Source organism: Rhyacophila brunnea, unplaced genomic scaffold (genome assembly GCF_057557595.1).
Source record: "Rhyacophila brunnea isolate RB1 unplaced genomic scaffold, BYU_Rbru_1.0 scaffold_4, whole genome shotgun sequence".
Lineage (NCBI taxonomy): Eukaryota > Metazoa > Arthropoda > Insecta > Trichoptera > Rhyacophilidae > Rhyacophila > Rhyacophila brunnea.
In genome coordinates this window covers 47,782,911-47,810,391 of record NW_028233068.1, presented here as the reverse complement: position 1 = coordinate 47,810,391, position 27,481 = coordinate 47,782,911, and the positions used below count along the sequence as shown (strand labels likewise).

The following is a 27,481-nucleotide window of genomic DNA, read 5'->3' as shown; positions in this document are numbered from 1 at the left end:
GGATTTATGTCAGTTTGTGTGACAGGAGGACCAATACAAATTTTAGTTTTATTGTTTTGTGTTTTAATACCTATAATAAAAATTGATAATAAAGGTAATACGTTGTCAGATATGATTAATACTTTAATATTAGTTGAATTATTAGAGTATTTTGTGGTTTTAAATAAGCAATAGCTTTAGTTTTAGTAGTTTATATGGATGTAAACAAATATAATATACCTACCATTTTAGTTTTCTTTTGTTAGTTCTTATTATTGCCTAGTGAAATCACATATCAATGATACATATTATTTTAAATACCTAGGTACCTACCATATTGAATACTACTTCCACCATTATCAACCCTGTCATTGCACTTTTAATGTAGGTACCTGTGTATATTATTTCTACATTGACTAAAATTTTGTGTTCTAAAATTTAGGAAGGAAAAATAGACGAATTGTGTTGTCATCTGATTTTTTATAATGGGTCGATCAAAATCGACATCTAATCATGACCTTACTCTCGATGAAAAGTTTTGTCGGACATGCCTCTCTTCTGATGCAAACATGAATGCAATCGATGAAAAATTAAGGGACATTGAGGAGTTAACAGGACTCGAGGTAAATGACAAATTTTAATGTGTAAATTCATACAAGAAATAACATTATACCGCGTTTACACATGCATGGATTTACTGTTGACTGTTAAGTATTATCGCGGCCATAACAAGAAAATGTATGGGTAAACATGTATTATCTGCAGTTGCAAGTTTGCATGCATGAATCAAAAAAGTTTGGAAGCTTCTGAATTTTCATGCGACAGTAGGGATTTTTTCGATCTGCGCCTGCGTAGTAGAACGATAGTGGCGAACCTATCGGCAAAAAAACGAACTATACTTATTTTGAGGTTAACCGATTTTCACTACCTGTCAAATAATACCATAAAATGACAACATCGAGTCTTGCTTACTCTTGAAGAATGAGATTGGAGAGACAGTTAGCACTTTTATGTGTAAACAGTTATTGTCATGATAGTTTAAAATATACATAATTGCTGCCAGTAAATCCATGCATGTGTACAGGCGCTATTATGTACATATCTATTGTTTATAATATATCTGCCACTAACTACGTAAATAACAAATAACAAAAGATGTAAATATCCTAAATAATTTTTCCTCTATCGCAGTAATAACAAATTAGGATAGCAAATGTATTACATTTCTATATAATCTGCTATTGATTGAATTTACAGAACATGCAATTTAGCACCTTCGATATGACGTCGCATCATTTGAAAGAATAAACAAACTTACTACTTACACCAAGATTACAGTTTCACAGAAAAATAATGTTAAGGCCTGTTTCTCGACTTATTAGCACACATACACGTGCATGAATTTACTGGCACCAACAGTGTGTAAATACAACTATTGCGATAATAAATGTTTACACGTAAAAGTGCTGACTGTCTTGCCAACTTCATGCTTCAAGCGTAAGCGAGGCGTGTTGTAATTGTATGGTGCTATTTGCGTGGTGTAGATAATTTTTTTCCCGGCAGGTTTGCCAATATCGTTCTACTACGTAGGTGCAGATATCTCACAAGATCCAACTGCTGTGTGAAAATTTAGAAGCTGCTGAACTTTTTTGATACATGCATGCAATCTTGCAACTTGTACGATAATACGTTTTTGCATGTGCATTTTCTTGTTATGGTCGCAATAATACGTACTGTCAGCATTAAATCCATGAACGTGTAAACAGGGTATAATAAACAATGTAAAAATCTTAGTTTTTGCACAATGTCATTTAGTTAGTTTCACATTATTAATCATTATTTTTTGATTGAACTACATTTATTATACTATATACGTGCGCATAATTGTAATTTTATGTTTATATTTAATTATATATATTTTTATATAAAACTAGACAGTTAAATAGTAATTATATAGGTAAGTACACAGATATTTTAAATAAAATCGCCCTGAATTTTTCATAAAAAATTAAAAATAAAAAAAGATGTGATGTGAAATGTGAAAAGATGCATTATGATTTCTTGACTCTTTATCTTTAATTGAATTTGTCAAATGTTAGTTAGTCTACGACAATAAAATTACTAGCCAAGCCAGGAGAGATTGATAACAAACTAGACCGGATTATCCCAAAAAAAGTTCGACGCAACTGATTGATGGGGACATTTTTTGATAACGGCGTGATATTCCAGCCAAATTAGCTTCTTCCTCAGATGACAACCTCGGGTCCAATCTCGACTAGCTTATATTGTAACTTGTAATTTTGGGTTTTAAATTTCAAAAGCCTAGAACAATATCTTATTATTTTCAATGTCGGTAATTTAAATTTTTACTTTTTTTAATATTTTTCTTGATTATGATTCTGTAAGTACTTTTCCACGTATGTATATGCATAAAGTTTCAAATCCAGTTCCGTTTGTAAGTTGGATAGAATTAAACCAGAGGTTGATAGAAAAGTCGTTTATGTTATTTTCCATATTTTACCATTAACTTTAAACATGATTTTTTATTAAATTTATTGTCATTAAGGACATTTTTTTGCCACATTGATCGCCAACTAGTTTTACATAAAATAGTTAAAAAATGATTATTTGTTTCTAAGGTATTATTTGATAGGTTATGAAAGAATATAATGTTTTTTTTTCCATTTTGATGATTTTTTACGTAAATATTGGTTTTTATGATGTGCCGGCCACATGTGTCCGTCGCGGCGCCAATAATTTAATTTATTCCATTGCGCCGGGCCGGCCATATCGCCGGTCACCTGTCAATATGTGTTGACGAGAGCATGGTGCCATTTCGCGGTCGAATTATATTTAGATTTAGATAGTATAATAAACAGAAAAGGCACAAATACGGAATAAAAGTTTTCAAATTGGGTAGTATAATACCTGGATACACATAAACTGGAAATATATGTATACGTACCTTATAATCATTTTTGTAATTCTATTTTTTTATTATTTACATATTTTTTATAACTTACATTTTTAAATCTATTTAATTTTTATTTTTATATCAATAAAAACACATTTACAATTTAAAAGGAAAACTTTTTTTTTCATTATGTACTTTCTTTACATTAGTGAGCCTATATTTTGTGACTGGGAAGATATATTTTCAGGCCAAGTGGCAGTAATATACAAAAGGGCCATGCCGGTCACCGCGTATCGAAAAATGCACAGCGCGCGTGCCCGCCGGCGCTGTAAAACAACTCTAAGGCAGGTCTTCTTTGCCGGTCACCGGTGACCCCCATGGCCCCCTTAACGTAATCCAATACCGGTCACCGGTGACCCCCATGGCGATCAACGTGTTAAATAATTGCTTTTTTTAATTGTTTACTAAGTAATATGTTTGCAAAAATAAAATATTTTTTTGCAATTATCTCAAAATAGCGAAATATGAAGGTTACCGACCTTCAAACTAACAACGTTATATAAAAATGATATGTTCCAGTATATAAATAGTTTTATTATAAGTTTTGTTTTGTTTATTAAATAGAGGTCCTGCGATCTCTCAATAAAAGTACGAATATATAATATTAGTTTAGTTTATTAAAAAATCAATATCTTTGTAAAATTTGTATTACAGGTGTCAAAGCAGCGACACAGCTCATTAGATTGGCTGTGCATGAACTGCGAAATGACTTTAACGAAATTCCAAAGCTTCAGAGATATTTGCTTCATAGTTAATGATGTTTTAAAAAAATACTTCAGCACTAGCAGAGTTAGCCGGAAAAGAGTTAATTATGACTATATCAAGAGAGAAAGGGAAAAAATGTATGATAACTTGCAACTGTCTTCCTCCGGCACGCGAGAGTTGAACAATGGAATTAACTTACATGACATTAACCATATCGGAACACTGCCAAAGGTTAACTTGGGAAAAGATGTGGAAACAATAATTAACCGTGATGAACTGGAAGTAAAACTTGAATTCAATGATGCCTGCAGCAATAGCGACAGTATTCCCGATGGTAACCATGGAATTTATGAAGACCATGATGATACTTATTTGGAAACTGACGAATTTCATGATAAGATTGATACTGCTTATAACAATGACGAAATGGACAACATAGTTTTGAGTAAAATCAAAAAAGAGATGGAAGACGCTAATGAAGGCATTAACGAATCCAATGAAATCTTTTATAATTTTGAAGTCAATAGAAAAGAAGTAAGACACAAGAAAAAGAAGGATAAAAGTAAAAAGAAATTGAAGAAGGAGAAGAAACGTCTCTCATCTAATAGAATCGAAAGACAAATTGAAAAAGATGTCGAAGGTATTTTCACTAAACTATTTCTAATAATTTTCTTTATAATATAATTGGATTCCGTTATGTTTTTAAAAATCAAGCAAGATTTTTGTCTTTAAGGTGATGTCTCTAGGTAAAGTTGTTATCAAAAAATAGCTAGAAAAGTTTATTAATCGGTAAATATATATTCAAAAGTAATGAGAAAAATAAAATAAAAAATTAAGATGTATCGTGGAGTTCTATATACCAAAAATACGTGTCAAATTCGGTACATTTCTATCGGGTGGTAAGAATGAATGACATAAGATTTATTATCAAAATTACGATAAAAATGTACGTAAATCTATTACCTAGGGAAACGCTAAACGTTAATTGGAATTTATTATATCCTTATATCTTTTTTTTCAAATTTAAAAAACATCGATTTAGAGGTTAGAAAGCATGCAATTAAAATCGAAACATCTCGGTTCAGACTTAATTTATCGCAAAAAACGATTAGCGTTTCTATTAAAAATATTATTTAATAATTTTTAGGCTAGTTATTTAAATTTAATCTTGTATTTTTGTATATTAACGAATCGATTGTAAATAAAATGAATATTTGACAAGACTTTATCGACATATGCTGCTAACGCGGAAATAAATCGAACTATTTTTGAAACAGTCCTTGCATAGATTAAAAAATACATACACACACACATACATTGAAAATAAAGGTTCGCCAGGTACGAAGACAAAAACTGTGTTAATTCTGCTGTCAATAATTTTTGTTTGCGATATTGGAGCATATGTCAATGGACTACATATATCAACCTCCACTTTCTGAAATAGTGTTGTGTAATTATTTCAGATATTTATTACTGTTTTGACGTACCTACCTTTTATAAAGCGATTTTAAAATAAATATAGTTTCATAATAATATAAAGAAAGCATACGAGCGAAAATGCCTAAGATACTTCTGACACACATCAAATTTAATCTTTGTCTAGTAACTGTACAATTTATCCATATTTATGTTAAGTGTTTAAAATGTTATAAGTAAAAAAAAAATCGTCTATTCACGTGGTAGTCGCGAAAATTATGAACAATATACAATGTTAAAAATAATAAGAATTGTTAAAATTTCTAGTCACAATATTATTCAAAGACAAATTAACCCGATCAAAACAGCCTCGACAAACTTCCACTTCACTAACTTTTGTTCTATATGTTTATCCTGGATACGGCGGCAAACACATTTTGAAAATAGCCGATATACTGGATTATTTGTTAGTTTGGGTTAGTTTAAGTTAGATTAGGTAATCCTAACAAATAATCCAGTATATAGGCTATTTTCAAAATGTCTTTGCCGCTGTATCCAGGATAACCGACTTGTACCCTAATTTTAATTACATACATACTATTGTACTATATTTGGGCCATCAAACGTTCATTCCTGTCTACGGCCTTAAAATTATTATCTACGTGCCTATATAACTGTATGCCGTCCTGTCAAAAAGTGGAGGTTGATAATGTAGTATGTAGAAAATAGAAGTTATTATTAGTCTCCATAAAATATAGGGTAAACAATTCAGTGAATGAACACATAAGATGTGAATTTGAAAATAAATTAAATTAAAAACGATTAAATGAACTAAGAAAATTATAACAATAGGTAGGTACAATAAATTGTGTATAACCGTGGTATTACTAATTTTATGCCGTGATGCTTTGATAGTTGAACTTTTCATAATATTTGGATCACTATTTAGTTGCTCATTTATCTGCTACATCATAAAGTCGTAAATATTGTTTTTTTATGAAGCAATCATAAATACAAAAAATTAAGATCTACTTTTCAATCATAGTAGATACCTAGGAATATGGTATAGGTGTTGATAATTTTTAATTATTTATTCGAGATCTTCAGGGAATTACAAAAGTCCACACCTAGAAACCACTGGGCCAATAAGGTTTCTTTTTATATCTCCAAATCCATTTCACTTACACATTTATAGGTAAAATAAATAAAACTATCTTTTATTTTATCTTGCACTGTTCTTTAAAATCGACATTAGATTTTTTCAAAGAAATAACGTTCTGTCTTTTTCTTAGAATATTATGTAATCAGTGGTGCACTTACTTCAAATTCTAAATTTTTTTCTTACGTTTTTTTTTTTAATTTGTCACTTATTTTGTCCTTGGGTTTGCTTATCAAGATTTGTTCGCATGTTTATTTACGTTTTTTCTTACCTCCAACTTCTTTTTTATTCAATTCGTTGCGTGTCTTACTTTATTCTTATCTCAGATATAGTTAGTTAGTTAATACAAACCGTCCACTCTGTGGAGGCCCATATGAACCCATTAGGATCGGACATGGTTGAAAAGAAATGAATTGGGATGTCTATATAATATCGACATTGTCATAATTATAACTACAGTCGAACTCGGTTATTACAATCTCGGACATAGCGAGATCTCGGATGTAATGAGGAAACAGTCGTTGACATTTGGTATATGATTTTCTCCGTACATTTTTATTCACTGTTATAACGAGATACTTATCGGATATACCGAGCTAAAATACTGGTAATGTGTTGATCGTTTAAAGACATTTCGACCCTAAGCAATAAAATCCGATCGGACAGGATGCCGCCGGGGACAGATTACGTTTATGACACTAGTTAAGTGTCTAATTGTTGTTTTCGCCGACAATAAAAATACCTATTCTCTGATATAACGAGTACCGCTTATAACGAGCACATTCAGCCGGTCCAACCTTCCTAGTAATAACCAAGTACAACTGTATATTCCTTATTTTGTTTAATAATAATTCGAATGGCATTTGTTTTGCTATTCATTTCATATCATTCTTTTATTCCACCTCTAGTAGAAATTCGATGTAATTGTCAATTGTACAAGATTAAACTCAATCTTATAAACATTTGTACTTAAATGTTCATTTACTACTATAAATGAATTTTACTGCAGAAAAATATTTATATTAATTCGTATTGACAACGTAAAAAAATCTGGTTCATTGACTGGACAGGATACCCTTGTATTGCCACTGTAAAAAAACTACGGTAAACAAAATGTAAAAATCATAAACACTTTAAATCAAATCAAATAGATATGTTAGAATTGTAAATATTTTATGGGGAAAATATTAATTGTAAATATTTTTACATAGGTAAGTAAATATATAATAAATTTAAATGCATTTTTATCAAGCTTATGATTTTTAATATGTGGCGACACACAATATTTTATTTTATATTTTATTGCCATCTGGTTGCGATCGACGAAAGTTTTTAGTAACACATTTTTAGAAATTCATGGTAGATGCCTGTAGATGCCTTTAGATGGCGTTGAAGTCACATTTGATCGTAAATTGAGGCAAAGAATTCGCCTTAATGTATATGTCGGGTGAAGATCGCAAAAAAAAATTTGGGGTATCTTTACGAGCTAAACCTGAATAATCTGTAGACTTTGTAGAAAAATGCATATGTCATTATGATATCTTCTAGAAAGCAACATTCTATGATCACATAAAATATATTTATACCTTAGAAGAGTATTATTTAAATGTTGTCGTTTTAAAAATGAGTACACAGTCATATTTATTGCATCAGCGCATCTATTCTCTACACAAGACTTTTATCGATAGCTATCGAGGGTAGTTTTTCATTTTTAAAATTAACACCGCCAAGAGACGTGTTGTTAAAATACTTACATACAAAAAATGAAAAACTAACCTCGATAGCTGCTGATAGCGGCCTTTGGCAGTCTTGTGTATAGAATAGATGTCTTGGTTATAACACCTTATAAAATTATTCTTTTATTGCATTATATCTTCAATTTTCTGCTTTTCCTTTTCACTGCCAGAAAATTTTACTATGTCCTATAGGCAATGTATTTTTGAAATAAAATAAATCACTTATAAAGTATCAACATGTTTCTTAAATTTTTCATGATCATTTTCACACTAAAATGTTAAATATATAATGTACTGGCAGAAAACATACATGATGTTGACAAGAGTCGCAAGTTAATTCACTCATAACTCTCTCCAGATGAATAAATAACTTTACATACCTAGTAAAATATATTTGATTTAATCTTTCCATTGAAGTTTTCACTGAATCATTTTGGAGAAATTGTAATATTTTATGTTCTGTATTCGCTGTTGTGTGTTTCCACTTAAGTTTCCTCTTAACTGTTGTTTTGCAGGGATTCGTTTAAGGAGGAAAAAGACCTCCATCGTGATTGACTCAATGAAAGCGAGTGAAGTGATATTATCAACAGAGGAGCAATTAAAGGAGCGAGAAGACAGAGCCAACGAGGAGTCATACATAAAATCACCGTTCAAATGCGAAATGTGCATCTTGGCCTTCAGACAAGAATTTACTCTTAAGAATCATATGCTTAAACATAGTGAGGTATGTAGAACTTCTCTATACTACTAAGTCTAGCACCATACTAAAGTGACAAAACTTTAAACTTAACCAACACCTATAGAGTTATTCCCTTACTACCCCCCAATTCACGGTAGGTATTTCACATCTGTGACCAAAAAAAATAAAAACAAATTGAACAAATAAATTATTATTGCTTTGAAACAAAGTTATTTTTGTTAATTCTACTTTGAGTCATTTACGTTGACAGCACTATTTCGGGCTATAAACCCATCTTCGAATAATCTTCGAAGAATTTCAATTGTGGACGAATATGTAGTACATTATCAAGTCTTCATTATCCGAGTATTCCTTATCCGACTCCCCGCAGATACGAATTTGCAGGAGAATGCAAAAAAACTATAAAAACACATTAAAAACATAAGCACGATAGCTCGCAGTCGTCAACTGTCACTTTCAATCCCACACTTTGTCTTTTTCTTTATTAAACCCATTTACTAAGTAATTTTGGTTCCCGTTTAAAGCGGATTCACATTAAAAGATATTTTTTCGGTCCCAATTACCTTCGCATAACGAGGACCCCCTGTACACATTATGTACAGTCTGGTCTATTTATGTATCTAGTAAGGGAGTTTTCTGGTGATAAAACATCGCAAAAATGTTTAATAGGAGCGTGGCCCGCACAGTTGCTATTTGTGCAGTCAACGCTTTGGATCGTACCGACAACTTCGAGCGCATGAATCCCTGCATGCGCTCAGACTAGTGTGCTACACGTGTCAGCGACGATTGCGGGACAGAGCGCGACTGGCCGAACATCTTGCGTGGCACGCGGGCCAAACTTACAACTGCTCAGAGTGCAGTGCTGTTTTTGGGTGAGTTTTTTACATTACATCAAAGGCAAGAAATAAAATCTTATATTCCACGCAGTTTGCAGAGAAGTCTATAAATGTTATACTGAGATAAATGGATTAAAAGTTCTTCCATCTAATAAATGCGGTTTGAAGGACTGATATTCCGTCACTACAATTTTAAATATGCATTCCGATTACCCCCCATTCCAGTACACTTGTTCAATTTTCGGGGTTATATCACCTCATATAATATTCATTCTTGTTTCAAGCAAATGGCAACTGCATTGTGAAATATAATTTGTTATATTAATACTATTGACCGAAGATACTTGATGGAATTTAAATTTAATTTCTAATGAATTTAAGTTTTGTACTATTCCATTTGAGTCGTTTTTTGCAACCTGGGTTTCGGCTTTCGGCATCTTCAGGCACAGGCCGAAAGGCAAAACCCGGGTCGCAAAAAACGACTCAAATGGAATAGTACAAAACTTAAATCCATTAGAAATTATAATTTGTTATGTACTTCTATATAATAATTATTCATCATTCAGATTGTACAAAGAAGATTTCACATTTATAACTGTATCAGATACGGCCAGATTCTGGATGTAAGTATTTATTGAATAATTCAGTAGGTACATGAATTTGTTCGTATAGGTAATCAACTCTTGCTATACAATAGTAACTAACCAACTACTTGTTTTTCAGTCGTAGGACAACTCTACATAATCACATGCGACTGAAGCACAAGCAAACCAAATTCAAATGCGAATTCTGTCCAAAAGTTTTCAACGCCAAGGAACGGATTAAAGAACATCAACTGTAAGTAACATCGAAAATGTACTCAATACAACTAGGTAGAACTTGGGAATGCAATCTCAAATGGATTTGGGAGAGGATTTCGGCATGCTAGTTTCTAATTATTATTGAACATTAACGTTAATGTTAGTGATATGACCATGGCCCCCACAAGGGGGGGGGCTGACAGGGCTTTAGCCTATGGGCCCGGGCTCAGGGGGGGCCCGGCGTGACGGGTCGACCAGATAAATGAGATAAATACACATCTTAAATTTGCTATAATAGCAAAAAAAGCTAGTTTGCTTCAGAGTTATTACCATTTTAAAATATATGGTTATTGGGACGTGTTGAGTGATACTCGACAACTTCATAATACGATGTATTAAAAAATCGCTAAATTACACTGAATTTTATTTGACCTCGAACACCATTTGAAAAACAGTACTGGAGAGCGTCAAACTGTATTTAACCATAGCGATAGGTAGCGGGGCCCGCCCAAGATCCTGGCCTGGAAGCCTGCTTCAAGATGTGGGGGCCATGGATATGACACATGAAAATTAAAATTTTTTAAATTTTCAATTTAGATATATAGAAATGAGTTAAGTCTTAAGACATGACACTATCTAATGGAAATAGTTCGCACCGTGACACAACTAGCAGGGAACATATTGTTTAAATCCAAAATACAACTTCTATAAACGTTGTGTCCTGTCATATCACATCTCACAAAATACGATGTTTATAGACGTCATGTCCGCTAATGTGTTAACATATATAACAATATATAATATGTACAGTACATAAAATTTAGGTGTGAATGCAATTGATAATGACATTGCGAAGTAATACGCTCAAGTTAGATATAAACACATTGTCTGTAATAAAATGGTCAGTAGGTACACTTACACAGCTCTCGGACAAGACAATTTATATTTTATTGCTTGAATCTGGATGTAGTCAGGTTGTTCATCTGCTCTCAAAAGCACGGAACTGTATCAGTGTAGTGAATAGAGGTGATCTTTGTTTGTCACCGACAACATTGCAATCAGGCATTAAAAAACTTGTTAGTTTGCATCAGTCATAAAGATTATACTTATATTGTATATTGTTTTCAAAAACGAATATAAAACTACAAAAAATAATCTGTTATAATATTGTTTTCATCAAAAATCCATTTTATAATTTTTTATTTACTTCCCTCGCGTAACTATTGTTGCACAGAAAATGTTTAAACTCAAAAAGGGGCCTCGAGCCAAAAATTAGTTGAGAAACACTGTTTTAAACCATTCAACAAAGATTAAGTTTGCACATATTTATTGCAATATATCTATGTATCACAAGATAGAGTTGTGAAGCATAGTGTACATTGCACATATTGTATTCAAGACGATTCCACAATGAATATATTGTGAAGACACTACCATGCTGTCCTAAATATAATGCGAGCTATATATTTTGGAGGAGTGAAAGGAATAATAATTAAATCTAAATAAATTGGGAAAGAACATCCTCATTCAGACATGCTTGAATTGTCATGGATCGTTTCAATCATCACTGTTCAATGTATCATCATAATATATGTTATTTTCTTCTTACAATGTCATCCCGATACCCATCTGATTTGTAGCAATGCGACATTTTTTGAAACCTTTTTCGGTAGACGCTAGACTAAATTTAATTTAGTTAAAAGAATGCTTTTTACGGAAAAATATCTTGGATAAATAACATCACATCACATTTGGGACAATAATATGACAATCAAGTTGAAATGTTTTCCTAAAATTGCCATGAATTCAGTCCATTAGGATTCTGAACCACCCACTTTGAGAAATGTTAATATTCTGTTTTATGTCACAGGCGACATCTGCATAAGCGCACTCACTGCTGTGATATTTGCGGCAAGTCGTTCTACACGGCAGGTAATCTTTCCAACCACCGAACGACTCACATCACATCCCGAGATTATTACTGTGTGGAGTGCGATCTTCATTTCAAATCGTCTACCATATTTAAAAACCATCTCACCAGAAGCTCCAAACACAGAGACCCATCATTGTTGAAGTTAGTTTGATTTTCTCTTTTCACTCAGTGATTGTTGTTAGAGACCGACAAGTTTAACGTGAGGCTCCCCGGTAACGCGGCAGCTATGCCGATCTCTATTTTCATATTGTGTTGATTTCATGCAATCCAAGTTTTCGTAGTGTATGAATGGATTTCCGTAATAACACCATTGTAAGTGAGATAAGATTACATAATATTTATTATACATATGATATATTTTAACAAAAATTAATTAGCTAGGTACTGGTTATTTATAATTAATAAAATCTAATAATTTTCCAGTTAAATAGTGTGATCATAATATAGTACTCTCTTAGTAATCCGCCACCCCAAAAAAACCAGACAAGTGTCTAATTAGTGAAATTTCCGATTCCGTGTGTGTTAATGGGTCATAAAATATCAGGATTATTCATATTACCTTCTTAAAATAAGTAATTTATGATGGTTTAAGAAAATCTGTCACAATTTTCAATGACTGGCTCATGAAATAGTGTACTTATTATTACGATTTACTGAATATTTTTGTATGCCAGGACTCTGAAATCATTTAGAATTATCCGTGTTCTTATTAATGAGGTTTTACTGTATTAAACAGTTAGTCACTTATCACAACCACTTGTTCAGTGTTGTTCGTTTTTTTTCTGAATATTGGAAGATTATGTCATCTCGTAATTTATGCAACATGATAAATGTGTTGACGGTTGCATTATTTTCCTCTGCCCATTTAATGGTAATCTCAATCCCAGCAAGTGCATCTTCCGATTTGACTGTATGAGATGCAGTTAGTTAACAATTATTGTCTTCATCCTCAGAATTCAAGCCTCTCGATATATTTATGAGTCTTCAGTCAGTGTTCGCTTGTCAGTGGTGCATACTCCTGAGAACTTTCTCCTATACATTCTTCTAAAATATTTCGTGTTAGCTCTGAGTTTTCAATCGCCCTCTCAATCAATTCTTCTAATGGAACTAAGTCTTCCAGGTCCCTGTTTTTATCATCTTGATTCATGGAGGGCCACAGCTTTTTCCATGATAAAATTATTGCTCGTCCCAGTAGGTTGTTCCTTGCTACGTTAAATACGACGGCGAACAGCTGACATAGGCATGCGGTGGACCAGTGAATTTGACATACGAATACTGGCGAATTATAGAGCTTGATTTTGTGTTTTCAACTAGTAAAAATAACGGCGGATTATAGTAGTTGTCGGATAATCGAGCAGCGGATTACTGAGAGAGTATTATATATTCGCTCGAAAATTCAAACCAATTTTCTATAGGATGAGAGGACTTCTAATGAATCTATAAAACCTATAATTTAACCAAAGTGAAAAGAATGCACATAGTGATGTGCTTGTTCACCTTTTTTTATCATCATCGCTTTCAGTCAACTTCACTGAAACCAGTATTTATTATACATAAAACAAAACCGTAGTCAATTGACAGCTCCCGACAGTTAGTCCATGTCCTCTTTTGGTAGAGCATATAATGAACACTCAGCAGTGTCCAAAATTCTGTCACTCGCCAGTAAGTTGGCAGGTAACCGGCAGTAAAAAATGACAATCAACAGTTGGCTATACGCCAGATAGATATTTGATGTACTCTTAACTTTTATGAGTCGCTCAAGAGACCTAGCAAAACCAAGGTCTCATTTCAACATTTACTCTACCAGGTTGAGTGGTACCAGGTCAAGGTGATAGTCATGTGGAGAGAGTTATTATTGTCTCTTAATTCTCTTAATCTTATGCATTTCACTCACAACACTGCAATGATGGCAACATCGGACATGCTGACACCAGAACAATGCTATATACGCTCTGACAATATCACCATCTTTAATTACTTTGACTCGCTGTCTTTACCCGCCACGGTCGTATCCTGACTCACTCTATCCAGCCATTGATTTTCACTTGCTTAAATTCAAATTACATAATTTCTTCCTAAATTAAAAAATCTTAAATCACAAATAAAGTAGATAACAAAAAAATTGTTAATCGATTTAACCCAACCCTCACATTACCAAAGACCAAAATTGCAACAGCTGGAGAAGTGTTTCTAATGAAACTTACTGCATATCCACAGATTCCCGTGTCAGCATTGCAGCAAGCGGTTTGAAACGGAGTTAATTCTGTCAAGGCATGTAGATGCAGCGCATTTTTTGAAGAAACGTCTGCAGTGCGACATATGTTCTGCCAAATACGTCACTCCGCAGGGCTTGAATTTCCATCGCAGGTCCTCGCACGAAGGTTTCGTTCTACCCAGATCTCACAAGTGCAACACTTGCAGCAAATCATTCTCAGTAAGTATTCAATTGAACTAACAATAAAAAAATATGCCCCACCGAATATTATTCAGAGTTCTTCAATACAACCAAGTCTGTATAGTTGATTGAAAATGCGCTGACTTTTACCATGCCATTGGCACAATTTTAGGATGGTTCGTCCATTTTCAAAAAAAAAAAAAACTAATAGTAGGTATGTAGTACAATTTCGCACTGTTAATAATTATTCTTAAAATTAGCTTAAATTCTCTGGCAAATTATTCTGTATATAAAACACTACACCTATGAATAAAATAGGTGGATAAAATGAAATAACATTTAAATCCATAGATTATTAAAATAAAATTGGTATTGCCAAGCCAAGACGAACCCCACAAATTTATTTTAAATTATGGATGGTATTCTATTAATTTCTACATACATTGACTATTCCGATCATGAAACGTGATTGATTTGTACTGAATCCAACACACCATCGAACATAATGCAATTGTGCCCACAATGGACAAGTGGTGTCCGCTTATGAAGTCGTGGGTCACGGGTTCGATTCTCAGAACTGGCAAATTTAATATGTCGTTTTTCTGTGATTTAACGGCCCACGTGCTCGTCGTAGGTCAAAATTGAGTTTTTATTGTATTTTCAAACCATGATCCTGGACACTCCTTAAACGTTGTAGATAATCTATTTATATAATTTTGAAGCCTTATTATCCTTTATAGTTATTTTAAACATTTGATGACTGCATAAAGTATTTTTGTTACATAAAATAGTATTCTTTTAAACCTCTCGCTCTAATGTTTTAGAATATAGTCATATTTCGGTACATAACTGTGCAGTGGTGTTAAGATTTTTTACATTTATTAATTTTTAAACGCATTTATGAAACCATTAGTATAATTTATTACGAGATAATTTTTGTAAAATATTCACGATAAAAAATTATATTGATAATCTCTGTGATCCCAAATTTGACAAGAATTAGGCATTTTATTATTCAAAAAATCGGCAAGATTAACACATTTGAAGATGATTCTAAAGATACTGATTATAAGCTATGTCTTTGACCATTCAAGTGTGATAAATATCTTATGAATAATGATTGCTTTATAATAATTATTGACCTAAGAATAAGGTAGTGTTTTTTTGAAATACGCCATTTCTTTTGTCATTCCCCAGTGGTTAAGCTACAACATACGGCCGTAGCCATAAATTGACAAACTATAATTGAAGTAGGGAGTAAAATGATATTGACGCGCGTGTTTGAACATGTACCGTTTAAAAAAAAATAAAAAAAAAATCGGTTAGGTACATGTTCAAACACGCACGTTAACATAATTTTACTCCCTACTTTAATTATAGTTTGTCAATTTATGGCTACGGCCGTATGTTGTAGCTTAACCACTAGGGAATGACAAAAGAAATGGCGTATTTCAAAAAAACACTACCTTATTCTTAGGTCAATAATTATTATAAAGCAATCATTATTCATAAGATGTTTATCACACTTGAATGATCAAAGACATAGCTTATAATAAGTATCTTTAGAATCATCTTCAAATGTGTTAATCTTGCCGATTTTTTGAATAATAAAATGCCTAATTCTTGTCAAATTTGGGATCACAGAGATTATCAATATAATTTTTTATCGTGAATATTTTACAAAAATTATCTCGTAATAAATTATACTAATGGTTTCATAAATGCGTTTAAAAGTTAATAAATGTAAAAAATCTTAACAACACTGCACAGTTATGTACCGAAATATGACTATATTCTAAAACATTAGAGCGAGAGGTTTAAAAGAATACTATTTTATGTAACAAAAATACTTTATGCAGTCATCAAATGTTTAAAATAACTATAAAGGATAATAAGGCTTCAAAATTATATAAATAGATTATCTACAACGTTTAAGGAGTGTCCAGGATCATGGTTTTAAAATACAATAAAAACTCAATTTTGACCTTCGACGAGCATGTCCCCCCTTAATATGTGATTAAATGGCAAGAAAAAAAATATGATGCGAAACCTCTCCGTCAAGCAGTCAAAGATCCACATCTGATTATAGAGGAGTTTAAAAAAAATGCAAATGTTGCTATAACCATCTGTGAAAGAACAGACTGCATAGATAAATGAACAATTATTAAAATCGCATATCTCATCTTCAAATAGACTATTTTACTATTTAGTAACAAAACTTACAGTGATTTACCACACTCGCTGAGGACACTCGTTTTGGTCTTCTTTGGGCACTCACAACATCAAACTGTTCTCCTCAGTAGCACGGTTGCAAAGAGCTTACTGCGTGACAGTAAGGGGAACTACGCCTCAGTTTAAAGTGCGGGTATTAATTATCTCACTCCTGTGGCTGGTCATACGTGTACGAATACAAATCGAATGATACAACAGGTCACATGGGTTTCTTCCATTGTTATACTACTAGATGAGGAGTTCACATACAAGTGTCATTTTAAAAATGTACCACAAAAGAAGATATTACGAATATCGTCTTATAATATTTCCTTGTAGGTATAATGTGTTAAGACCGTTAACATGGATTCCCGAATTTCACCCGTATTGCCCTGGCTGTAAAACTAAATTTGCGTTCTTGGAATAGTGAGCCTAAGGTTGTCTGCAACCCAAAGCTTGCAAGCTACCAAAAATTCATGTCTGAGCGGACAGAGCAAATCGTCATGCGCTGACTATTAGTTAGAGTAAGATGCAAGCTAAATCGGGCTTACTCATAATTATTGCCAGGTCGTTTTCGAGACAGATATTAAGTGAGCTTATATCGAGTTAAGTCCGCTGATATTAAAACAGTAAGTTTTAACACTGGCCGAGTCGCTGAAAATCGGGCGTCATTTTAAGAAGCATATGATTCATCCAGTAGTATATCAATGGTTTCTTCATATTCAATAAATTTTTAAATGACTATTACGTAAGTTTGTTAAGGAAATAAAAATAGGAATGGTTAATGCTTCTCGTTCAAAATATTAATAAAGTACATTCATATAACTGAAAGTACATGCATTTAAAATTTCCATTCCTCTATGCCAGTAGTATGCCAAAATTTCTCAAATTATTATTTTTCGACTAACAATGCCGAGCAGTTTTTCATGGGGAAAAAACCCTGCTCTAGGCCATAGTGCGTTTGACATACCTGTCATAATATATATATATACATCTGTAATAAGGTACCAAAACTTCAAAATAGCTGTCGAATAGGTCAATGTTTCAATGTATACCAATGTACAGATTATTAATTTCTTTATGGCTACCAATTGAACTACACTAAGAATGTTGCGAATCCGCACGATCAAATGTAGTAATACTTTTGTATAGCTCCCAAGACTCTTTGTTTTAGTCCAAACCCTTTATTTTACCGATTTTTTTAATGTGGTATTATAATCCTTTTTTTATTGTTTGATTTTTTCAGTCAAAAGCTTTGCTGTGTAATCATATGCGAACGCATACTGGAGAGCGACCATTCGAATGTGCACAGTGTAAAAAGAAATTCACACAAAAGTCCGCAATGCGCACGCACATCAATTTAGTTCATCTGAAGATCAAACGAGTCAGAAAGAAGCCCAAAAATATTTCAAAATCGGAGTTAGACACCGCAGACAATAATATTGATCCGAAGACAATTTCAACGGAAGATTCCAGAATGAAGGTCTCACTCGGAACAGAATGGTGTCACAGCGATGAAAATAATTTAGAGCCATCGAAGATTTCAAATAAGGAACATGAGTGTATTGACGTTAGTCGAAGTTTAATCGATGAAAGCCGATCTGTTTTCTTTGGGGCTACACAAGAAGAGGAAGCGCGATTTGTTTCAAAACAGTTTATCATCGATTGATCACAAATCAATATTGTTCATTAGACATTCCGATCTATAAAAATATGTTATCAACTGTGCTGTGATTCGTGAACTCCAAGAGCTCAAAATGTATCTTTATCAGCCGGACTAATTGGAGAATGTGAACGTAAACTGCATTGTGAGAACATCAAACAGATATATTATCTAATTTTTTACTGTTTTATATTTTCTGACAATTTTCTGTGAATAATATAATGGGCAGTCTCAATAGGTTCACTTCAAATGTTTGTCAAAACAGTTTATGTCTATATTTTATAATTGCAGTCAACCTACCCGTGCTTATTACTATATATAACATATTAAATCATTGATTTGTCACTTGCTATGGTGCTTATTTCTGAATTTAGCTATTTGTACATATGTTTTAATTTTACAAAAACATTTGGCAGTCGGATAGGTCTATGGAATTGACACCTATTGCAATGTACCTGTGTATGAAATGATGCATGTCCGCGAGAAAAAAAATGGGTTTGTGATACATGATTCAATGGGTGGTCCCGTGACAAATATTACACTCAAGTCAACTCAAGTCCAGCTTGAGTCATAACTATATTATATGTAGTTGAAAATGTCCCTTGAGGCGGACGAAACCACTCCAGATTTAATTAATAAAGGTGATAAAAGTACTATAAAAATTTGCGTTTCATTAAATTAATGATAATAATAATAAACAAAATCAACATCACATTTACTAAATTTTAAACATATTATTGAAAAATTGGGAGAAGAAAACTCTATTTGTACATCATATATAAAGATTATGGATACTGTCATAGAAGTGTTTTCTTATAGATTTGCGGAATTTGTGTTATTAAAGCGTCAATTACATTGAGCTTATTTATGAGCTGTTTGTTGGCAAATTTAAAAGCGGGCGATTCAGCTACTGCGATTTGATGATTACACACAAAACTTTCCATTCGCTGAGAAGCCACAAGCCAGTGACTATTTTGACAGAACGTAGTTGGTTTATTTACCGGGAGGTTGCTACTGCGCAGACGTAGTAGGCCCACACGCCGGCGTGTAGCGTGTAAAGTTGACCGGCTTTCAACTTTTCTCGGTAGAGTGTTTACAACCTGCTTATTAGCTTATTCGATGATTACACTGGGCGACTTTACAGGCGCAGATTGTAAATTCGCCAACAAACAGCTCGTAAAGAAGCTCAATGTAATTGACGCTTAACCAGTGGTGAGATTTTTTATAAATCCATTTAATATTACTGAAAATGATATACCTACTCAGTATGATTTGAATATATTTTGAACGCCCACGGTGGCCGCGCGGCATAAGCGTTGGACTATAAAACCGTGGGTCCTAGGTTCGAATCCTGGGGCTGGCAAGTACACATATTGTTTTTCAATTTGTGTGTGTCAGGGTATGGACCTAATAGGTTGAGCAAGTGGCTGACATCCATTTCTCGTAAAAAACAAAATCTGTCAATACAAACCTCCACTCTGTGGAGGCCCATATGATCCTATCAGGTTCGGACATGGTCGAAAAAAAAAATATATATTTTGAAATCAGTAACACCGAAGACCTGGAATTGGAAATAATAAATATACAAAATGATTATTATTATTAAACTGGCGCTAGGGGCCGTTCAGGTCCATGGCCGACTGCACAATGTTTTTCCAGGCATCTCTGTCCAGCGCTCTCTCTTCCCAGTTGACTATCCCCAGCCTTTCCGCATCCCTTTGAATGTTGTCCGCCCATCTCCGTCGAGGGCGGCCAAGAGGTCGAGTGCCAGCTGGTGTGCCTTTGTAAATCCTATAGAGAGTTCTAGATCGTTCAGATCGTACAACGTGGCCCGCCCATCTTAGCCTTCTTGACCTCAGAATATTAGTGATTCTAGGTTGGTATCGGTCGAAGAGCTCAGCGTTTGTGCGGATGCGCCACCGGTGGTTCTCATTGACGGGTCCAAGTATTCTCCGGAGGATTCTGTTTTCAAACACTTGGAGCGCCTTTTCTTGTTTTTCTGTTAAACCCCACGTTTCACATCCATACATGACGATTGGCTTGATGACCACGTTATACACCCGGAATTTCGTTTTGATGGACAGCATTTTGGACCTGAACAGACGACTCAGCGCGAAGTACGCTGCATTTCCACTTCTCAGTCGGTCAGAGAGCTCTAGGGACATTTCATTTTTAGAGGTAATGTTGGAGCCCAAGTACTTGAAGAGAGAGGTTCTCTCGAACGAGGAGTTTCTTATTCCAATGTTTCCAGAGGGTTCAATGCCTCTTGTCATTTTCAAATACTTGGTCTTTCCCACATTTACTCGTAGGTTCAACCTTTTCGCTGTGTCCTCCAGAGGAGTGAAAATATCTCTGACTTCTTCTTCAGATTCTCCGAGCACCACCAAGTCATCTGCGTAGCCCAATATTTTATGGGACCCATTCAGGGTAACTCCACCTTCTGCTTTCAGAGCTTCTCTAACGGCTTTCTCTAAAGCTAAGTTGAACAGCATTGGTGATAAGGAGTCGCCTTGTTTTAGTCCTGCTGTCACCTTAAAAGATTCTGATATACTACCTTGCATATGAATTCTACTTCTGGATCCGTCCATGCATACTTTTATTATATTTATAAGTTTTGACGGTATTTCAAATTCTTTCAATATATTCCAGAGAGCTTCTCTATCAATAGAGTCATATGCGGTTTTAAAATCTACAAAGAGACAGTGTACATCTTGGGCGTATTCCCATTTCTTTTCAAAGATTTGGCGCAGTGTAAAGATTTGATCGGTAGTACTGCGGTTTCGTCTAAAGCCGCATTGGTAGTCACCAAGAATGTTTTCGGCATATGGTAGAATTCTTTCGAGAATAATGTTCGACAGAACTTTGTATGCAGTAGGAAGAAGAGAGATGCCACGGTAGTTTGCACAGTTGAGTTTGTCCCCTTTCTTGAAGATAGGACAGACCAGTGATTCTTTCCATTCTTCAGGAATCTTTTCTTCCTCCCATATTTGTTGCAGTAGCTCAAGCATGGCACTAAGAAAGGTTTCTCCTCCATGCTTGAGAAGCTCCGATGGAATATTATCGTTTCCTGCCGATTTGTTATTCTTTAAATAACTCAGTGCTCCCATCAACTCTGCCTTATTTGGTGGCGGTATAAGAGGTTCTGCTGTCGCGATTTCTGGCGATTCCAAAGGTTCATCTGGTACAGAGCGTTGAAGTAAGTTTTCAAAATGGGACTTCCATACGTTTAGCACTTGCTCTTTGTTTGCCACTATCTGACCCTGTTGATCTTTGATTTGTAGCGTGCTAGGTTGAAAGCCTCTTTTTTCAAAGCTCACTTTCGAGAAGAATGATCGAGTTTTATTTCGTTTTGCTTCTTCTTCCATCTGCTCAAAATTACTTTTGATGAAGCTTCGTTTGCACTTTCTCAGATGCTTTCGGACATTTTTGCACGTCTCGCTATATCGTTTCTGTGCTTCTTCGCTCTGCGTATTTTTCAGATAGAGCGCTCTTTCTGCTCTTCTCTCCTCCACCATTTGTCGGCAAGTGTCGTCGTACCAAGGGCACTTTACTTTCTTGGGTGCCAGTCCTATCGAGACTTCCGCAGCTTTTACCATTCCTTCTTTTAGTCTCTTCCACCTCTCATCGATACTCCAGGCTTCTCCTTCGGTGAGTTTTCCGATTTGGTTTTTTAACTCTTTTCTGTAGCTATCTCTTCCGTTTGGAGTTGTCAGCTTTTCTATATGGTACTTCACTCTCGTCTTCGCATTTGCGTGGGCTGTCTTTTTAAGTTTTTCCCTAAAGGTTGCTATCGATAAGTTGTGGTCCGTATCACAGTCAGCGCCTCTGTAGCTTCGAATGTTTTCAATAGCTTTATGGTGTCGTCTATCAATTAGAAAATGGTCAATCTGGTTAAAGGTCTTCCTGTCCCTTGAATTCCAAGTCACTTTATGTATATTTTTACGAGGGAAAGTGGTACTTCGGGCGATTAAGTTTTTGGCGCTGCAGAAGAGAGCCACTTTTTTACCATTTTCGTTAGAATGATCATGTAGGCTCTCTTTTCCAATAAAGGGTCTGAATACAGCTTCCTTCCCTATTTTCGCATTGAAGTCTCCTAGCACACATTTGATATCATGTCCCGGTAGCCTGTCAAAAGTCGCTTCAAGGAGATCATAGAAATTATCCTTTTCGGCCTCTTCTGAAGTCTCTGTCGGGGCATGTACATTCACAAGTGATATATTAAACCATCTTCCTTTGATTCTGAGCACACATATGCGCTCGTTTACGGGTTCAAAAGAAAGTATAGCATCTGCTACTTCTCTGGCGACCACAAAACCTGTTCCAAAAACATGTTTCCCCTCTGTGTTTCCGCTATAGTAGATAACATGCTGTCCGACTATAAGTTCTCCGCTATCCGGCCAACGGGTTTCCTGGATGGCGGTAATTTGGACCTTATATTTTGACAGTTCTTCCACTAGGTTTTGAGCTGCGCCAGCTCGGTATAGGCTGAGTACGTTCCAAAATCCTATTCGTAGTCCATTTTTCGGTCCGGGTCGTCTAGAAGCGGTTGCCATATGTCCGAGGCATTGTGTAGTATTAGTAACCTTTGGTGATTTCACGGGAGAGAGTGGTTAACCCTCTGCCCAACCCCCAACCTGGAGGGCCAGGTCTGTTGGTCCGCGGGAGATATTTTATTTTTCTCCTACCCTTGATTAGGGCATTCTCCTATCCGCCACCTGGAGACGCGCTCTCTAGGGGTTACAGACTCCCCCGAGAGTACAGACTCCCCCGAGAGTACAGACTCGAAGTACAGATAACTTATTAAAAGCACAGTATACCTAATGATAAAATGTTTTGGAAGTTTGTCAAAGATAATAGTTATTCTAATTTAAGACAATGTGCATTAAAAAGTATCTTCATACTGTGCTGCGACTTATTCTTGCAAGTCACTGTTTTCTAATAAGTATGAAATAATTACTTAAAATCAAAATATCGATCAAGACTCAGACCTTCACTTGGATAATTATTCTAACTATGTACCAATGTACCTACCTGATTATAATGAGTTAGCTGAAGATTTACAGTGCCGTGTGTCACATTGATTTTTTTTTTTATAGCATGTATATAAATATATATAAGTAAGGTGCATTGGGGTAATTCCGAATATGGGTATATTCCGAAAGTTCAAAAATTCTACCAATCGAACCAATATTTTCCTATTGGCAAGATTTAGTCTAGATGTTCATTGTGCTCGCCGCGTCAGTCGTTGTTAGTCACTAGTGTCAACAATACGTGCATACCATCAAGTTTTTTCGGAGAAGTGTTTTTCGCGCCATTTTTGCAGATTCGTAATAACCCCAACATACATATCTCGGAATTCTGGTAAGTTATTTGAATAAGTGATTGCTTTTACGATAGGTTATCGTTTTTTTACGAATTTGTGAGAGGAACACAACGTCCTAGCTGTGTTTTTAATTTTTTTTCGGAAATACCCTGTTATATAAAATTTTGTAATTGTGATTTTTGATGTCACAATTACAAAATAAATGAGTTTCTAATAAAATAAAGCAAATAGTTAAAGCATGAGCATGAGACCAGGGTCATAAAGTTACCTGATCTTTTCCAAGCCGAATGCCGCTATTCCTTCAGAAATCTCGCAACTGATAACTGTAATTTGAATTAAAAAAAGGGATTACACGGCTGAAGGCTCCTGCAATCCAGGGTTTAGATGTACATAATAAATTTCTGGGCGCCACACGATCTTACGACCGTGAAAGATAATAAATATTTAACAGTGTGGAATATGAGAAAAAATAAAATAAAAGAGCGATTTATACTTGACAGAAATTATATTATCGCAAAGACAAGAATTTAAAATACATTAAATAGATATTAAGCAGCTCGATACTGAAATTTGACGGCTGCATCGTTCTCCGTTAGGTGATGTCCATGATTAATATTGGATAAACCCAACCGGAGCACGACTTCTGGGCAGCAGACAACATCAAAAAGCCTTGTTTCTACTGTAACACCACGCGACCTGACATTGTCTCCGGAAATTCCAACAACGCCAAATTTGTCCACACGACTCGCGAAGATAGCTCGTCCCAAGACAAGTCGGTGTGACCAGTTGAATTAATTAATATTGTAGGTGAGGTTTATTTTAAACATAACAACCCCTTTGGGGTTATTCCGATATATATTCATTCCGCAATAGCCCCACTTAACTTTTTCATAGTAATTGGCAGTGATTCTCAATCTGTAAAGAAACTAAAATTATATCTAATTTAGATGTACATAATATACTTAATTAAATTAATATTAAAGTAAGTAAATTAAGCGTCGTCCTAATAAGAAGCTATCACACGTTCTATTATAATCTTGGGTAAGTGCGGTTGCATCATTTCTTATCGCATTTGATTGTATAAGCTAGAATGGTATGGTATATTGTATGGGTGTTGTGTATGTATGGTACGGTGTGGTGCATGTACGGTACGGTTTGGTGTATGTATGGTGAACGGTGTAGGATATGTATGGTATGGCTTCGCATAGAATAGTAGCAATATAAGTATGGTAGCGCATTGCATTTCATTACATACTTAAACAATTTTTGAGCTTGAAATCACATTATTATTATACACGATAATAAAAATATCTGTTAAGATTCATTCTCTTCTTCTTCTTCCACGGCGCTACATCCCGGGGTGGGATTTAGCCTCCTCCACAACCGCTCTCTACTCACTCCGGTCTCTCGCCACACTTCTCCAGTTACCGGGTCTTCCTATATGAAGCCAGTCCACTTCTACGGCGTCAGCCCATCTTCTTCTTGGACGGCCTCTGGGTCTCTTCCGTTGGGGTAGCCACTTCGTCATGATCCTTGGCGCTCTAACTTCAGGCATTCTCTCCACATGTCCCGCCCATCGTAGTCTTTGGGACTTACAGTATCTTATGATTGTTTGCTGTTCAATCAGCTCTTCCAACTCGTGGTTCATTTTTATTCTGTAGTTCCCATTTTCCAACGTGGGTCCAAAGATTTTGCGGAGTATTTTGCTCTCGAAGACAGCTAATTTGTTTTCCTCGTTTTGAGTTAAGCACCAAGTCTCACAGCCATAAGTGACCACTGGCCTTATAATTGTTTTATAAATTAGAAGTTTACTTCTTCGGCCTAGAATTTTCGACCCCACCAGTCGCTTGCAGGCATGCCAGCATTTATTCCCGGAGATAAGGCGGATTTTTATCTCTTCTGCTGTCTTATTTTGGGTGAGTGGGTTTGGGTGGTAAGATTCATTGCGGGTGAAAAAATACACTACAAGCTCCTCATACCAGCATTCCGGTCGAGCAACAGTTTGCAATTAGGACGACTCCATATATCCACATACTAACCTACCTAAACCTGCTTAGTTTTTATATTCTTTCATTATTAACAAATACTTCATTTCTTTTTCAGAGCTATCATGCCCCCCCCGAACTTATATAAGAAAGAAAATTAAAACATACACTACACAAGATTTAGCCCAAGCCATTGAATAGGTAAAAAATGGAGAACTTACTCAATATAGTGCAGCTTAAGAGTACAAAATTCCCATGACGACTCTTCATGACTACGTTACAGAAAGTAAAGAAACTACCAGACCAAATGCAGGTAGACCAACTGTTATACCATTAGAAGACGAAAAAAAATTGGCAGAAACAGTCATAATTATGGAAAAATCGGGATTTGGTTTGTCAAGGTTTGAAGTCATGGAGATTGTCGTTGAATACGTGCGGGTCAATAATATTCATACACCATTTAAAAACAATGCCCCAGGCCCAGACTGGTTCATTAATTTCCGGAAACGACATCGATTGTCTATTAAATAAGCTCAGCCTGTAGAATTTGATTCGATTTCGATTTACTAAAAAATACATTAAAAGATTTAAATCTTTTTGACAGCCCCCAATTCATATGGAACTTGGATGAAACGTCGGTATGCCTGGATCCATCTAGAACAAAGATAGTTGGAGAAATAAATAAACCTTGTGCGAGGACAACCCACGGGGGTGGAAAGGAAAACATCACTGTGTTAACAGGCACAAGCGCCAGCGGCAAAAAGTTACCACCGTTGATTGTATTTAAAGGCAAATTTGTTTGGGATCAATGGATGGCTGAACTAGACGGTGCTGATTACGATTTCGATTTATCGTATACAGCCAGTACTAAGGGGTGGATGGAGACAGATTTTTTCTATAATTATCTAGAAAAAGTTCTCATCCCAAATCTGGGCGACGAGCGACCGGTCATTCTCATTTCTGATGGTCACTCAACTCACGTCGACGTAAGGGTTGTGGAGCTGGCAATCCAAAACCGTGTCACAATCTTTAAACTTTCACCACATACATCACATTTGTTGCAGCCTCTTGATATAGCAGTATTCAAGTCGTTCAAAACAACATGGGATGCCAAACTGGTAGAATGGCAGCGTCGAAATGTTGGTACAAAAATGCCAAAAAAAGTTTTCGCACAGGCACTGGCAGATACTTGGCAACAAACTAACCCCGATATAATCAGACGTGGATTTAAAAAGCTGGGATTTATCCTTTTAATGCACAAGTGATACACATGGACAAGTATGATCCAGATACATGTAAAAGATACCAAAAAAAGAGAACAGAATCACATCTCGCCCACACACAACAGAATCCCAAAAACCCCAACTCACTAATAAAAATATGTATTGACTTCTACAATCAACAATCGAACAATCAACTTCCAATAACTGCTCCTGAAAAGTCAAACAATGTTACGTCAAAAATAAATATAATTATCAAAGAAGCATCTTAACCACCACTTCAAACCCAACCACCAAGAATAGGTACTAAGAAAAATACAACAAGACAGAAAAGATACTACTTCGACAAAAAAAAAACGCGTCACCAAAGGCGCTGAGGTGATAACTGCAGCCATTGGTAAGAAAATTTTAGAAGAAATGAAAAAAACCAAAGATTCGAAAGCGCT

The 27,481-nt window shown here is 35.0% G+C and overlaps 2 protein-coding genes across 3 annotated transcripts; one reads left to right on the top strand and one right to left on the bottom strand.

Moving 5' to 3' along the window:
• Positions 1 to 27,481, top strand: LOC147067463 (uncharacterized). 2 transcript variants are annotated; one of them, XR_015071481.1, is made up of 10 exons: positions 1 to 94; positions 422 to 602; positions 3,608 to 4,298; positions 8,485 to 8,693; positions 9,339 to 9,541; positions 10,229 to 10,342; positions 12,176 to 12,379; positions 14,456 to 14,672; positions 18,091 to 18,652; positions 25,934 to 27,481. XR_015071481.1 is itself a non-coding variant. In XM_085954092.1 (9 exons), exons 2-9 carry the CDS (start codon positions 465 to 467, stop codon positions 18,511 to 18,513), a joined length of 2,199 nt encoding a protein of 732 aa, XP_085810218.1. In that variant the 5' UTR covers positions 1 to 94; positions 422 to 464; the 3' UTR covers positions 18,514 to 20,027. The 2 variants fall into 2 exon arrangements, 1 of the variants encoding a protein (XP_085810218.1); XM_085954092.1 differs by lacking the exon at positions 25,934 to 27,481 and having other exon boundaries at positions 18,091 to 20,027.
• Positions 20,052 to 23,060, bottom strand: LOC147067464 (uncharacterized). Its single transcript, XM_085953603.1, has 2 exons — positions 21,314 to 23,060; positions 20,052 to 20,068 (listed from the first exon to the last, which is right to left on the bottom strand). The coding sequence occupies exons 1-2, from the start codon at positions 23,058 to 23,060 to the stop codon at positions 20,052 to 20,054; spliced, it is 1,764 nt and encodes a 587-aa protein (XP_085809729.1).